This window comes from Tachypleus tridentatus, chromosome 13 (assembly GCF_004210375.1).
Source record: "Tachypleus tridentatus isolate NWPU-2018 chromosome 13, ASM421037v1, whole genome shotgun sequence".
NCBI classification, from domain to species: Eukaryota; Metazoa; Arthropoda; class Merostomata; order Xiphosura; family Limulidae; genus Tachypleus; species Tachypleus tridentatus.
This window is the reverse complement of record NC_134837.1, coordinates 58234322-58249665: the sequence shown is the minus strand read 5'-3', so window position 1 is coordinate 58249665 and position 15344 is coordinate 58234322. Positions and strand designations below refer to the sequence as shown.

General features: G+C 32.9%; 1 protein-coding gene across 1 annotated transcript in view; it reads right to left on the bottom strand.

Annotated features, from left to right (window-relative positions):
* The window catches only part of LOC143240816 (protein strawberry notch homolog 1-like), a 96862-nt gene that overhangs the window by 55515 nt on the left and 26003 nt on the right, over window positions 1-15344 (bottom strand). Inside the window, exons 8-10 of the mRNA XM_076483932.1 lie at window positions 12669-12830; window positions 12083-12218; window positions 10958-11217 (exon numbers count right to left, since the gene is read on the bottom strand). Of these exons, the coding sequence (XP_076340047.1) occupies window positions 10958-11217; window positions 12083-12218; window positions 12669-12830 (558 nt within the window). The remainder of the gene's footprint in view (window positions 1-10957; window positions 11218-12082; window positions 12219-12668; window positions 12831-15344) is intronic.

The window sequence follows — 15344 nt, the reverse complement described above, 5'->3', positions numbered from 1 at the left end:
AGTAGAACAAATAGGATTTTAAGTTGTATCTACAGAAACACTGAATACAAGTCTAAACACAACAATTTCATTGTATAGATCACTGGTTAGGCCACCTTTGAAGTACTGTGCTCAGTCTTAATCACCTTACCTCACAAAGTACACTGAATTGTTAAAAAGGTTTCAGGTTAGGATTGCTAGACTGGTGCCTAGGATGTAGGGTTTATGATGAGTAGTAGTTAAAATCTCTAAAATTGTTTTCAAAAAAAGAAGAATTAAGGGGATATGACTAAGGTGTTTACATTAGGAAAGAGAACTAACAGTGCTGATACATCATGTTTTTTCAAACTTAAGGAAAACAATAGTAGGACTAGAAAACAAAAATATAAATTCTGGCAAATTAAAGTCACCTTCAGCTAAAACAGTGTGTGGTTCATCTCTGGAATGGATTGTCTTTGGATGGTTTAGAAGAACTAAATTTAAGAAAAAGTTGATAACTATATAAATAGCAAATGTTTTTTAAAAATTCATTTAATAGTTTTAGTTTTAACACTTTCTACATGAACAGTTCAATCAGCCAAATTTATAAACCCAAATTCACCTTTAGTTTTCATACAACTTCTATGTTTGTATGTCATGAAATTTCATAAGCTTTTAGAGAGCACAAAGTATTAGAAACAAAAATGTTAATGAAATATACTCTGCACTCAAAGTAGTCAATACTTTGACTTCATATATCCAGTGATTTTTCATATCAAGATTAAAAATACTCTTCACCTGAAAATTATCCAACTTCATTTCTGTGATCTCTAATACCACCTAAATAAACTTCAAGTTTTTTTAGCACAGCTTTACATTTGTTATTTTCTATACTCTAATTCAATACAAGGGTTTTCAGTTTGACCTCATATCCACCATAAAAAAAGTATGAAATAAAACTAAATCACCATTTTTTAAATTTTATTAGACTGGAAGTATCTTCCTTTATGTTAAAAATTTGGTTATTCATATACAGTTGATTTCAAAAAAGGTAACATGATAAAATCACTGTAAAAATATTACCTCAGTTAACATGAAGAAATAAAATATTAATTCATTCTATAATGTAATGGTTTTCAAAATAATATAAAGCTTTAGCTATTGAGTTTTATTTCACACAATAAATTAATTTCATACTAATTTTCAGTAATGTGCAAGGGCTTATTAAAAAAAAAAAAAAGGTGCAATTTTTATGGATCATATACGTCTTTTTTGTAGGCCCAGAGTGTAAGAGAAGACTATGTGGTTGCTTCTAGTACACACAGGGTAAAAAGACATGATAAGCATATTGACCCTCTTTTGTTTCTATTCAGTTGGTCTTATACTTTTAAGATCTAACTTTAGGCATATTAACCATAAATACCACAAAATTTTCAATACTGAAGCCATACAAACTGTGTGCCATTCATTTGAAAGATAAAATATTTATTTCCTCTAATAATTCACAGCAAGTATGGTATGGAGTCAGGAGTATCTTTTGATAGTCATTGAAAATTCTTTAAGACTGAGAAAAAAGGTACTTTTGAGGCATAACAGTAGCAAGGCCAGGCCTTAAAGTCTAGCCTGCCAGCATGTTACTACTAATGTTTGTTATTTAACTTTAAATTTAGACTACTTGAGAAATATCAAAAAATACTAATTTTTTTCACTTTGGCTAAGTCAAGACTTAACACATCATAGTACCCAGTATTTTCTTCTAGTTTATTTGTGCATATGGCTGCACTAAATAGATCTTAAATCTTAGAACAGTTCTAGACTCCTGGAAATCCAGAACTTTTTGCATTCTTAGAATCTTGAATCAAGCTTTATTTCCAGGATTTTAACAGCAGTTCAAGCAGAGTTTTCCAGGAATGAAAACAAGCAGTTGTTGGTATAACATGAATATCAGAATGATACCTTTGTTTCTGTGAAGGTAAATAAATATACACTGGTGCCCTGACTATATGTGCTGGTCTGGGGAAAGCAAAAATAGCAAATAAAAGAAACAGCAGATAATCAAGACAGTGTATCTCACTAGTTAGCCAATTGTTTAATCTAAATAAGATTTCAGTATATTTAAGTTCCTTGTTTAAAATATCATTTGACTGTCATTTAATCACATTATATTCAAAATAACTCATCATAATCATAAAATTAAAGCATCACTCAGGAAGTCACATTCTAATTCAAATTTCACGAGTTAAACGGATCCAATTCCACTTTCTCTCCAACAATACTTATTCTTTTAATTGCTCATTCTTGTCTTAAAAATTTAAGCTTATGTTAGTGATTAAATTCCACTATCTTTTTCTGCATTTGCACCCTATAACCACATGTGAAAAATAAGTAGTGCATATATGTACTTGGGAATTATGACAAAAAATATTTGTTAAAACACACTAAAGATATCAATTATATGTAGGGAACAAGAAAAATGTGTAACTGGACAGCACCCCACATGAACCTTAAAATGCATCTATGGTTAATGGGTGCCTGCTTTTCATCACCAGATGGTGGATGGCAACTGAAGTTGAGTGAAATCTTCAAGAAACCTTAATGTAAATTGTGTATTTGTATATTACACTTTTAATCACTAATCAAGTAAAGTTAATTCTCTTAATATGGGCCCAGTTTATAAGATCAGCCACAATCTCTATGTATTCATTTAATACTTCTAACTTTCAGTATAGTGTGTATATCTTAAAATTTAGCAGTCTTTCACATACAAAAAAATTATTTTTAGTGAAGTATGTTTAATAAAGATTTGTCCATGCATATACTGAGTAGTTGTTTTGTAGAGTCTGGGTACAAGATAATTTCCATACAATTAAAATTAAAAATCTTTTCATCTGAAAAACTTCAAATTTCATGTGTCATTCCTAAGACCTCTCTAAATGCATTTCAAGCGTCTTTTTCATTAAAACTTGTTTATTTTCTCTACCCTAGATCTAAACCGAAGTGGTCAATTTGACCAACTCCTATAACCATCAAAAAGAAATAAATCTAAATTACCCTTTTTTTCTTTCTATATAGACTTCAAACTGTAATATTAAACCACATTCATTTATCCTAAGTAGCTCTAAGAGCATAACAGTATGAATATATTAATTTTTTTTATTGCCCTTTGAACCATGTCTAACCACCATCCTTGCCATTATAAGTTGAAAATAACCACTTTGGACACGTGCAGCTCACAATACACTACCCATAAGCTATTACAAGCTGCTCACATGCATGCCTAGTGAAACATTTTATTTTACTTAATCTAATAGATCCCTACTTTTACATGTTAGTCACTTTTATCATTATACATAAAGAATAAACATGACGAACAAGGAATAAAATACTTAAATCTTTTTTCTTGCTCTCAACTGTCCTTCATTTTTATACTATTCATAGTATTACACTTAATTAATGTAAACTAATAACATGAAAAAGACATTCTATTATTTCTAAAAATTTTCTGGCTTTCTAACTATGCAACAAGAGTTGTTACAAATTCATCCAAGCTAGTTAATAACTTTTCCACAGAAACAATGTTAGTACACCGAGTGAAATTGACATTTAACCATTCATAACAGTACATTATACAATACTTCATTTCGCAGATGAAAACCTTAAATTTCTATCAGTTACAAGTAATATATAACCATAAGAAAGAACTATTAATGAATTATGAAAGGGAGGATGTGACAGGTGTGTATAGCAGGAGAGGTCTGATTTTATCTTCAAATAGCTCTGTAATAAAAAAAACAAACTGAAAACTACAATAATAGGTTTTCTGAATAATGACAATTTTATACAGAAATTATTTGCTTGATTTCTTACTTTTTGTAGTGGTGAATCAAATAGGATTGATGACATGCTAAGAGCAAATGTGTCACACTAGGGGAGATTTAGGATGTTTTTAAATATTGTACTGTAGTACTAAAAACTTAAAACTTGTGTACTACTAAAATATTCATTATTAGCAAACAATTTATGCTATTTTAATTGGTATAAAGAATGAAAATTAGTTTAATAAACTTTTGATTGTAAGATACAAACTTTGTGTCATACACAGTAAAGAATATCCATGGCAATAGGGTTAACCAAGCTATATTTTGTATTATTGCTTTAAGAGCAAAAAATAAGAGGCAAGGTTAGGCTTGAACCTGCCAACTTGCAATTTGAATGCATGCCAGGTTCTGCATGTGAAACCTACCTAAATACATAAATTACTATTTAAAACTGCAATGGCAAAATTATCTTGAGAAAATCTGGGGAAAAGAAAAAAAACATACAATAAGATAGGATTGTGTATAATTGAAATATAAGTGTAGCATCCACTTCTCATTACAAACACACCTGGCTCCCAAGTTCTTGGGAGCCTACTTCTTGAGCATACTTTGGCTAAGTATGCCTTGGCCGAAAATAAAAGGAGTTATGATTATTTGTTTACCTTTGTTGGTTACAAACATCGAGCCATTATGTAGCTACAGATACAATACTTGGGCTTGAACATTGTCATTAATACACTTATAAACATACAACAATACCAGCTCATCTGCAACAACAAGTTTGAAACACTATGTACAGCATTCTTACAAATTGTGTCTGGTAAGTTAAAATTCTGCTTTGTTTCTAGATGTTAATTTATGTTGTTTCATTACATTTACAATGTATTTTTAAGTTTCAAAGTTCAGACTAAAATGTAACTCAGTTTTACATTATTGTACTTGAAATATGAAAATACTTTTCTGTGGTGGTTTTTGTATATTTTGAAATTTTGTAAAATGTTCCAACCCATTTCAGCATAAGTTCTATATAACAATTGTATTTCAAGAATTAACTCAAATTTTTAGAATCAATATTTTGTTTCATTTTCTGACATAGTTAAATGTAATTCACAAGGAGAAATTTTTTTTCAAAGTGTTTTGCCTATAAACAAAATCATGTAGATTTTTGGAATTTTCTGCCCACTCCAAGGAGTAATTTCATTTTTGCTAAGAACCTATCATCCCTTGTTGAAACTTTGTTATTCTGGCACATCAAGCAACTTAATCATTTATTGATAAAACAGTTTATGAAAATAAAAAAACACTGCTTATTAGGTTAGACTGCATAAAAACTGTTGTAATTTATTTTGCTTTCCAGTTAGTCTATACGTATTAAAATTTTTCATTACTATTTTGTTCCACATCTTCTATCTAAATCTATCAAGTTCAATCAGCGAATTGACTTTTACCACTTACATAAAAAAAGGCAATTGTTATTTAAGCAAACTTCCTCTTTTACATTAGTTATAAACAAAATTAGTTGCAACCTCAGAATAATTAGATGGTTGGTTTGGTGTTTTATAGCACAAAGCAACTAGGTTATCTGCATCAAACATCCGGTAAAAAGTTAAAATTAAAGTATTAAAATTCATAAAAGAAATTAAGGTGAAACAAGTCAGTTTAATTTTTGAATTAAACATATAAATAGCATTAAATGCAATTCTTAAATCTAGTCTATAGTGGTAAAAGAAACACTACAGTGATACAAGTTGAAAAGGGCTTCTGTAGCATAATTGCAAATATTATATCTCACCAGGATGACTTACAAATAAGTTCAAAAATCAGCATTAGTCACCTGAAGTTGGCCTATCCAGTCCTGGTTTTAGTTATTTGATGTTATGGCCATTTTAAGAGAAAGTAATAAAAGTTTTAAAAGACTTGCAGCAAAATTTTAATTACAACTCACCAGGACAACTAACAGGTAGTTCAAACAGCAGCATTAGACACCTGAAGTTGGCCTTTCCAGTCCCAGTTTTGAATTATTTGATGTTACAGCCATTTTCTAATTTCAAATCAAACTAGATGTACTTTGATTCTTAGAAGGGAATCACATTAAAAAAGTAATGTATAAATTAACAAATTTAAGTAGCATTAAAAAGATTAATTACCTTTAAGAAACTAAAAACATTTCTAAGGTGGACATTGTCACCATTGCCAATAACACCGTCTACCATTACAGATAAACCCTGGGACAGAACATGTTTAAAATGGTACTGTCGTGAGAGTTGTTATGACGGCAAAACACTAAAATGTGGCTTATTTTGACCTAAGTGTTACACAGACAATACATTGGTGCATCTGTCCCAGATAAAAAACAATGAATTAATAAACTGTGACCAATGCATAGTCTAGTCAAAACAACTTCCACTTTCCAATCTTTACAGAAGCAAGATGACCAAAGTCCAATAGAGGGTTTTATTTGGAAAAGCTTGTTTTCACATTGCTTACTCTAAGTTGAATGCAAACTAGTACACAAAAAAATTGGATAGATGTTAAAGAGAAATGGGCTAGTTGGTTTTGATTATTGGTGAGAACAGAGTGTGAACTAACGTGAAGTAATTCAAGGGCTAGTAGAGAACTGAGTGAGTCAGTATAAATAGTGCAGTTTGAATTCTGCTTAGCTTTTATGTGATCCATGGCAAGAGAAACAGCATATAGTTCAGCAGTGAACACAGAAGCTGTAAAGGGAATTCTGCGTGCAACCACCAAACCACAACAAACTATGGCAGAGCCCACACAGTAACCAGATTTCAAACCATCTGTATAAATAAGAATGGAAGGATGGTTTGAAAGATGTTCAGCAAATAACAGACAGTATTTCCAATTGGGAGTGTTTGTCTTCTCAGATGACTTAAAGATATGTCATATTTGGGAACTGTAATAAGCCACGGTGGGATGAGCTGACCAGTGGATACAGCAATGGTTTCCAAGGACAGACCCTATTCATCCAACTGCACCTGTATATGAAGGCAAAAAGGAGCAATAGCAGATTGCATATTCTGAAAAAGCATGACCCACTGAGGAAGGAAAACTTAACCCCAGGTGGGAAACTTTGGTAAGGAATAAAGTTTCAAAGCATACAGTAAAGACAGTTGTAAACAGCAGAGGTGCAAAGAACGTTCATAAGACTGTGTACAAGCTCTGAACTGGGGAAGTGCAGAAGGCCCCAGTGCAGAGCCGAAGTCCATGATGATGAACAAGGTCCAGCATCTTTAAGGTCAAAGTCCTGGCAGAGCCAGAGACCAGTGATGCATAGTCTAGTTTCGACTGAATAAGAGCACAATATCTTTAGCACAGAACATCAATTTGCTCCCCAAATAGTGGAAGAGAGGACACAGAAGATGTTCAGTGCTCTTGCACATTTGACCTGTAGCTGCTTCAGTGTGTGGTATAAAAGTCAGCTTACAGTCAAAGATAAGCCCTAAGAACTTTGTCTCAAGGACCACAGGCAGCACAACTTCACCAATATGGATCAGGGTGTATACCTCATTGGCAGCAAAAGTGCATGCAAACAGTTTTAGAGAGAAATAAGTTAAAGCTGTTTGTTGTGGTCCACTTCATAAACGATTGAGGGCAGTCTGTAGCTACTGCTCAATATACCCCATGTTCGGTGACTAACATGAGATGTGAAAATCGTCGACAAAGAGCCCATTTGCAACAGTAAGAGGGAAGTGTTCAGTGATGGCATTAATCTTTACACTGAAAAGTGTGACACAAAAACACAGCCAAGGAAATCTTAAGTTCCTGTAGAAAAGAATGGGAATGTGTTGAATCCACATGAACTTGGAATTGCCTGTCCATTAAAAAATTAATAAAAATGGGCAAAGAGCAACATAACCCACATAAATGGAAGTCTTGCAAAATGTTATACTTCCCATATTGTATAAGTCTTCTCAACGTCAAAGAATATTGATTCAAGATGTTTGACATTTCAAGTTGAATCAGGTAGTCCATGATGGAGCACTGCTAGCAGAACCCACACTGTGTGGGCAAGAGGAGGTTGTTTCATTTGAGAAACCAACCAAGACAAATATTAACCACCCTCTTTAAGGTCTTACAGAGACAGCTCATTAAAGCAGCTAGACAGTAGTCAGACGGAATTTTGGGATTCTTCTCAGGCTTAGAGAAAGGTAGGACAATAGCCTGGAGCCAAGCATCAGGAAAAACATTCTCCTGCCAGATCTGGTTAAAAACAATAAGAATAACAAGAGGAGTAGTAGATAGGTGGTGCAGCATTTCATTGTGTACATCATCAGGTCCAATGGATGAAGGGCCAGTTTGAGTTCCACCAGTGTAAAGGGACGATTGTAGTCAAAGACAATCAGCTCGAAAGGAAAGAGGTGATCGCTATGCCAGAGTCTTGACTAAAAAAGTGGAGGAAGAAGCAGAAGTGCTAGATATCTGGCAAAAGGTTTCTCCTAGAGTATCAGCATTGCTCTGGGTAGCAGCTACTTCTTGGCCATCAGAGAGCAAGATCAAGAGGGGGGACAATTATACTGCCCACTGACCTTTCAAATCTTGTTCCATATGACTTTGGAACTGGCGGTAGAAAATATGCTGGTTTAAATGTTTTACCCACAGAGCACGTGCATGAGCCTACTGGAAAGCGATGAGGTGCAAGAGTGTGGGATACCCACAAAAAGTATCCCAGGCCCGTTTTTGAGCCTTCCGTGCCACATGGCAGGCAGGATTCCATCACAGACAAGGATATCGTGGAAAACGTGTTGAGGTTTTAGGAATACATTGAGCAGCTGCCTGTATAATACACTCTGTTACTGCTGCCACACATTCATCTATTGATGGCTTACAGACAATGGCAGGATCAAGTTCTGAGAGAGTAGTGAAAGGTGACTGTATTGGCAGGTTTCAGAAATGTTTCAAGATCATAGGAAGCAATCAGTGCTTTGATGTTGTCCAGGTTAGAATGTAAACCTTGACAGTCCCATTGTATCAAGGTGGCCATTTTTATTCATGTGTAGGCAAATGTGTGGAGAGCTCTTCTGTTTATAGACACGTTTTTTTTTCTTTATTGTCTTTATTCAATGGAGGTCTTTGTTGTTGGAAGAGGATTCGAGTGACAAAGGACATGAACGAATAATCGTTTTGCAACTTGGGGTGGGATAAGATCTATCCGAGGAAATGCCCGTACCCAGATACAATGGAAGTGGTTCTTGGGGTTTGCTGGAATGTACGTAAGGGACAGAGATGGGTGTTGAAATTCATTCAACTTTTTTAACCATAGATGTCAAAGGACTTTTCATTTGGTTTGAGAACAATTTTTTTGAGGCACAGAGAGATCTGTCTGCATCCCCACTATAGTAGTGGAATAAAGTGCAGTAGCATATGTCTGAGAAGGGGTGGACAGCAACTTTCAAGCCTCAGGGTAAGTAACGTTTTGAATTGTTTTTAAATGATGCATGTCTTTTTCTTCCAACCATTTAGGTTGAGAATGAAAGTAGGACAGGTGAGAGTCATTGCAATTGATGCAATGAGGGTCCGTTTCACACTCATAGGTATCGTGGTCCTTGCTACTGCAAGGAATGCAACACCAAGGAACCATGACATGACATCTTTGAGTGACCAAACTGCTGATACCAGAAACATCTGAAAGAGTTTGGAATGTATGGCCACACCATGCAATTAAGATAGCCTGCCTTGATGGTGACAGGTGGACACGGTGATGTAAATGTCAGAATTAGGACACTGTTCAGCATCATAGTTCCATCTTTGCGAGTGGAGATACACCTCACTGTAGAAACTCCTTTGGTGGAGAAACCAGTGAGAATATCTGACCCTGGGATGTTCATCAAATCTCTCTCAACCATAACTCCTCGTGACAAATTCAAAGTAGCATGAGACACAACCTCAATAGGTATATCCCCAATCATCTTTGAATGCAAGAGTTCACTGTGTTGAGATGTGGATGTTTCCACCAATATATCACCAGATCGAAATTTCTTTACTGAATTTGGAGAGCCAGCAAGACCCTCTTGTCCCTTCTGAACAAAAAATGTAGACATCTGCCATAAAGGTTTGTCTGAAAGAGAATGTAGTATAAGAAAAGGTTTTAAAGATATTGATGGCTGCTGCTTACAATCATGACGTGGTCGTTTACCTATGGACTGTTTTTCACTATTTTATTTCAGTTTTTATTTGGAGGATCCGTAATAAAAAAAAATATTTTGGTGTCCACTGACCCCACCCTCCATAAAGACCTATGAGGGGATGCACTATAATGCCAAATAAGGACACTGCAGCAATGGTAGGGTTTCATGAGCACTATACCCAAACACCAGCATCAGATACAATGTCCATGAATGGGAGGAGAGGATCCTGGTGGTTGAAGGATCCAACCCTAACACACCTCTTTGGCCTTGAATTCCTGTAGACGGGCAGCTTTGGTTAGTCGACTGGCCCACTAGGGCTATGGTCAACCAAGTACCAGTGTTGGATGTTTAGATCCCAGAGAAGGTAAACTGAAAGAACAGAGCCTTCTCTGGGAAGTTCCATCACCACATAAGAATCCATACTGAGGGGGAGAAGAATTACAGATTTTTTAAAAAACAGAATTTGACAAAGGACTAGTCAGTTATTTTGACTTTCATGTTTGTGTTTAAGTTGGGAAATAAGCTTAAGGGCTACAAGTTTACATTATGATTAAGTGATGTCCTAAATTTTGTGTTTTATGACAAACAGACTATATAGAGGTTGAAAAAAAATTGCAACTTGGAGTGAAGAAATTCCACATGATAATGAGGAAAGGAAATTTATTTCAAAGTTTGTCTTGAAACTAAGAAGTTCAACCAAAATATCAGAATATAAATTAGAAAATTTAAATGTTTAGTTTATTTATATTCATTGATAATGAAGTGCTTCAATAATTAAAAATATAAAAGGTTGTAATATGTGCACTTTGAACTACACAAAATGTTAATCAAATAACCCATTAACAACCTGCCAATTAAATGATTAGCCAATATCACTAATTGCCCAGCCATAGCACTTATACAGTATACCTTATCTGGGCACTTGTGATGAAAATGCAACAAGTTATCTTGGCTGAGTAGCAGTAGTATCCAAAATTACAAAGGTTTAATATGACTGCTTCACAGGAAACTTATGAAGAAAAACATGGTACTCACTAACTTAACAGAACGGTCATATACTTCAATGAAGTCTTGTGTAAGAGGTATTTCTTCTATTTTAAATGATACTCCAGCAAAACTTAGTTGTCGAGCTATGTACATTCCCCTCTGCTTCATCTCCATGGCAACAAGCTCCATGGCTCCAACACCTCGTTTCTCAACAGCAGAGATAAAATCAGAAAAGTCATTGAAGGTTGTTCCTTCACCCCAGATACCCAGACGTGTCATGTATGCCATGTTTTTGGGTTCTGAGGCACCTAAGGGAGAAAAAAAAAAAAAAATTGTTCAAGTGTTATGTATATTGATTTCTGCCAAATACATTACAAAACATTAGTGTGAGTAATTCTCAAACTAATTCACCTGACATGAAAATCAAAACAGTAGGACAATGTTTGTTTTTAAACATGCAGATTTTAAGATAAATATATTAAAAGTAAAGTTTTGGATACCAATTAATGCTCCACAGAGAAGAGAATATTTACCAAAATGTTAACCATTCCCAGATGCAAATAAATTAGATAACAATTAACAATTAGAAATTTGATTAACACATACAAACACAATAAAAAGAAAAATTGGCCAAGTCAAAATCTTCAGTCAACAAGCTCTAAGTAAATATACGGACATCATGCAAACTTTGTTTTCAATTACTCATAACAGTAATAGGTCTGATGTGTAACATTATTAAACTCCATTTTTAATTAGACAAGTTGGCAGTTTCTACAGTTTCATTCAAATGCTGAAAGAAATTTAAATTTTAATTTATTAATTTAGAAAAAAATTAACTGATATAAACTGAAATTATATACATACAAATTTGTTTAATTTTTGATAATTACTAATTAATGGTAATTACAGCTTAATTAAACAAATACAAAAATTAAAAATAATCCAACAAGGTTGAATTTTATGACCATCTGTCTCATGAAGAGAATGTTTTAAAAACATGCAGAGGACTATTGTGGGTTTACAGATTTTAATAGCATGAAATATCTTTCACTTCAACAGCAAAAGCAGAAATATTAAGAAAAAACGTTTTTCTCAATTCATAAAATGTACAAAAACTAGTCCACAAAATCTTTTTGTAACTTAGGTTGATTTAATAATTTTTCACCAAAATACCTGTTGCACTGGCATACACAACCCGAGCCTTTGGCAAACTATTCTGTAATTCCAAAACAGTCAAACCCGTTTTTGTTGGTTTACTTGATCCAACAGGACACAAGTTCTTGGCCTTGTGACATTCATCAAAAACAATCTGCACTGCATAGGAAACAACCTTTTATTTCTTGAAAATATGAGTTTGTTCATTTTTTCAATTTACACTTTTATACTTTCTAAAGTTATCAAATTATAACTGAAATTTCAAATAAAAAACAACCAAAATCTATTCACACATGCAATTTCAGATATTTTCTATCATTTTACAAATTTTCTGTTTTAAAGGAACTATTTCATTTACATTACTGCACATTTTTTTCTTTATTTCTCACTTTTTCCTATCAAATTATGTAATACGATTTTCAATAAACTTTCATGATTCTACTCTAAATTGGCAAGACTTAATTTTTGAAATTACATACAAGTATTCTGCTTCGAACAGATAACTGTGGCAGTGTCATTTGGCCAAGAAATGCTCAACTAAAGTAGAAAGTAAACACAAGTTTACCATTTACCAAAACACAAGTACCAAGGTTTAAAAGGATACCACTCCATCAAAGTCTTCTCCACACCAATTTAATAATTGTTTCAACCTGGTCTTGTACTTTCCCCCAGACTGGCTTTCACCAATCAAAGAAGAGTATGTGGCAAAAATTACTCCTTTTTTGACACTTCCATTCACTTTTGAAGATATCTTTGCATATTTGAACTACATAGAAAAATCTAAAGTTATATTTTCTTGCCTATTCTTAAGGAAAACATTAAATTTAAAACAACACCACATGCACAAAAGTGCATGACAAAGTGACAAGCAAACCAACCAAGTTTTAACAAAAATTGTTACTTCAAAGACAAAAATTTCTAAAGAAAACTTTTCACTACACTTATTCTTACTAAAACTTTGAGAATTAACAAGTTAATGCAATCATATGCAACTTAAAAAACACAAACTTATTAACTTCAGATCAAGTTTTAGCTCCATGGAATTTGAGAACTGATGTCAGCCTTGGACTTTTTTTGAGGATCACAAACTCCTTCACCAGAACTTTAGACTTCGACAATGTGTTGGTTAATATTCAAAAGTATTCATTCTTCTTTCAAAATTAAAAACTTGAATGATTTTTGAATCCTGAAAATTTCAGTATGAGGGTTTGTATATTACATACCTAAGTATTTTATTTCTTATCCAACATCATGAGAAACACCAACATTTAAATATTACCTGACAAGCATAAGCTAGTGATGTATTTTTAACTGACACTACCTGACTACCTACCACTTTCCTCCAATCTCAAACACTTATCATTGGGTATAACAAACATGCATGCATTTAGTTCCATACAATTTTTACCACTGTATGCATTTCAAAAGATGTGACCATCCTTTATTATTTGATGAGATGATAAAAATTGTCTTACAACCTTGAAAAAAACTTTCATTTTAAAAGATCTAACTGACTGACTTCGATAAAATGTTAAATCTACCAAAATTAAATATTTAACCCTTTTCGAATGGGGTCGGTATAACATACAAAATTCATATACACATTAAGTATTTATCCTACAACTTTTTGATACATGCACAAAATTTGGTACATTTCGTAAAGATCAAATTTTTTTTGTACACAAAAAATCAGATTTTTTAACAAAATATTTTTACCAAAGACTTGTTTGAGAAAACAATGTTTCGTTACTTGTCCAAGTGCAAATTGATTTCTTGTTATGATTACAAAACTATTATTTGCGAAATCCCTAAAAACTCCTAAATACATTTCAAATGTTTGTTTTCAGTAAGACTACATTGTTATTTTCTATGCCCTATGTGTGGTCTGCTAACTGACCAACCTCCTAACAATCATAAAAAAACAATGTTTTTTTCATGCTAGAATGAGAAACATTTAGTCTACATAGCTTAGGTCTCATAACATTATATATTTATTATTTCTCATTATACTGACTTTCCAATCTTGCCTAGCTAACATTTAAAAAACTTGCATTGATGTGGTGCACATGCACTCATGTTACTGTCATAGTTCACTTGTATTTTGTATTATACAGTGACATTTAAATTATTATACATTATATATATATATAATTACAATTTATAAACAACTTATGAAACATTTTTATTAAAATACAAAATAAAGTAAAGCAAATAATTATTTCCTTCAGCTATGACCTTTGAACTCCATTGCCACTGGACAAATTGCTAACCCATTTTAAAAGTTTGCTTGTTGAGGATTTAAACAGATTTTTTACACACATACACAATTGAATAACCAAATAGATCATACATAACTACACTGATACCATAGAATTTCACTTAAATTTAAGCTTAGTACTAAGCTGTATTTAGGTTTTAAAAAGTATGAAACTTCAGGTACACTAAGGACATAACCTACCTCATTGAAATTTTGAATTGAAAGAACACTGTAGTCTTCACAGATTAAAATGGCTGAGAAAACTACTATGAGGATATTCTGAGCTGTCAATTAGTTTATTTACATCATACATTGCAGAAACAGTATATAAGGGACCATTTCTAAAAATGGAAAGGGGTGAATAGACCACAAAGTGTTTCAATACATAAGCCACATCTCAGCAAAATAAAAAGATACAAAGTTCTTATTTTGTATTCTATCTTGTTAATGGTGGTAATTTCACTTCATAATTTCTACAAAGTTATATATTTAGTATTTTGACAAACATTTCATTTCAACCAGTGCTGCATTCAACATATCACATGATTCACTAAAATCGATATTTAGTTGGGTTCTTTTAATATTTACTTTTAAGTTAAGAAACGTTCACATAAATACTAAAGAACAAATTAGTCTATGATTTGATTCCGAACTTAACATAACTTCACAAAATAGTAGTTCAATAAAATTTTGAAAGCAATTCAATAAATGTAACGACATAGCCTTTGACCTGGAACCCATCAAAATGAGTTAATGCTTTATTGTCTCAAAAGATGACCTAGGAAGGTCAACACCTTGTTTTCTACTTTATTAATATAAAAGTGCCATACCAGCTGCTCTGAAATACATTTTTATTTCAAGTGAGTTTTTGTCATCAAGAAATGCTTTATTTCATATAAGCACAGCAATAACATATACAGTGCAATGCAAAAACAATTTTTCCACAACTGTTTTTATAAATTTTATGCCTACTACCTCCCATAACTCCTTTCTTATAGTAACCATTTTCTCCACAATATTTGC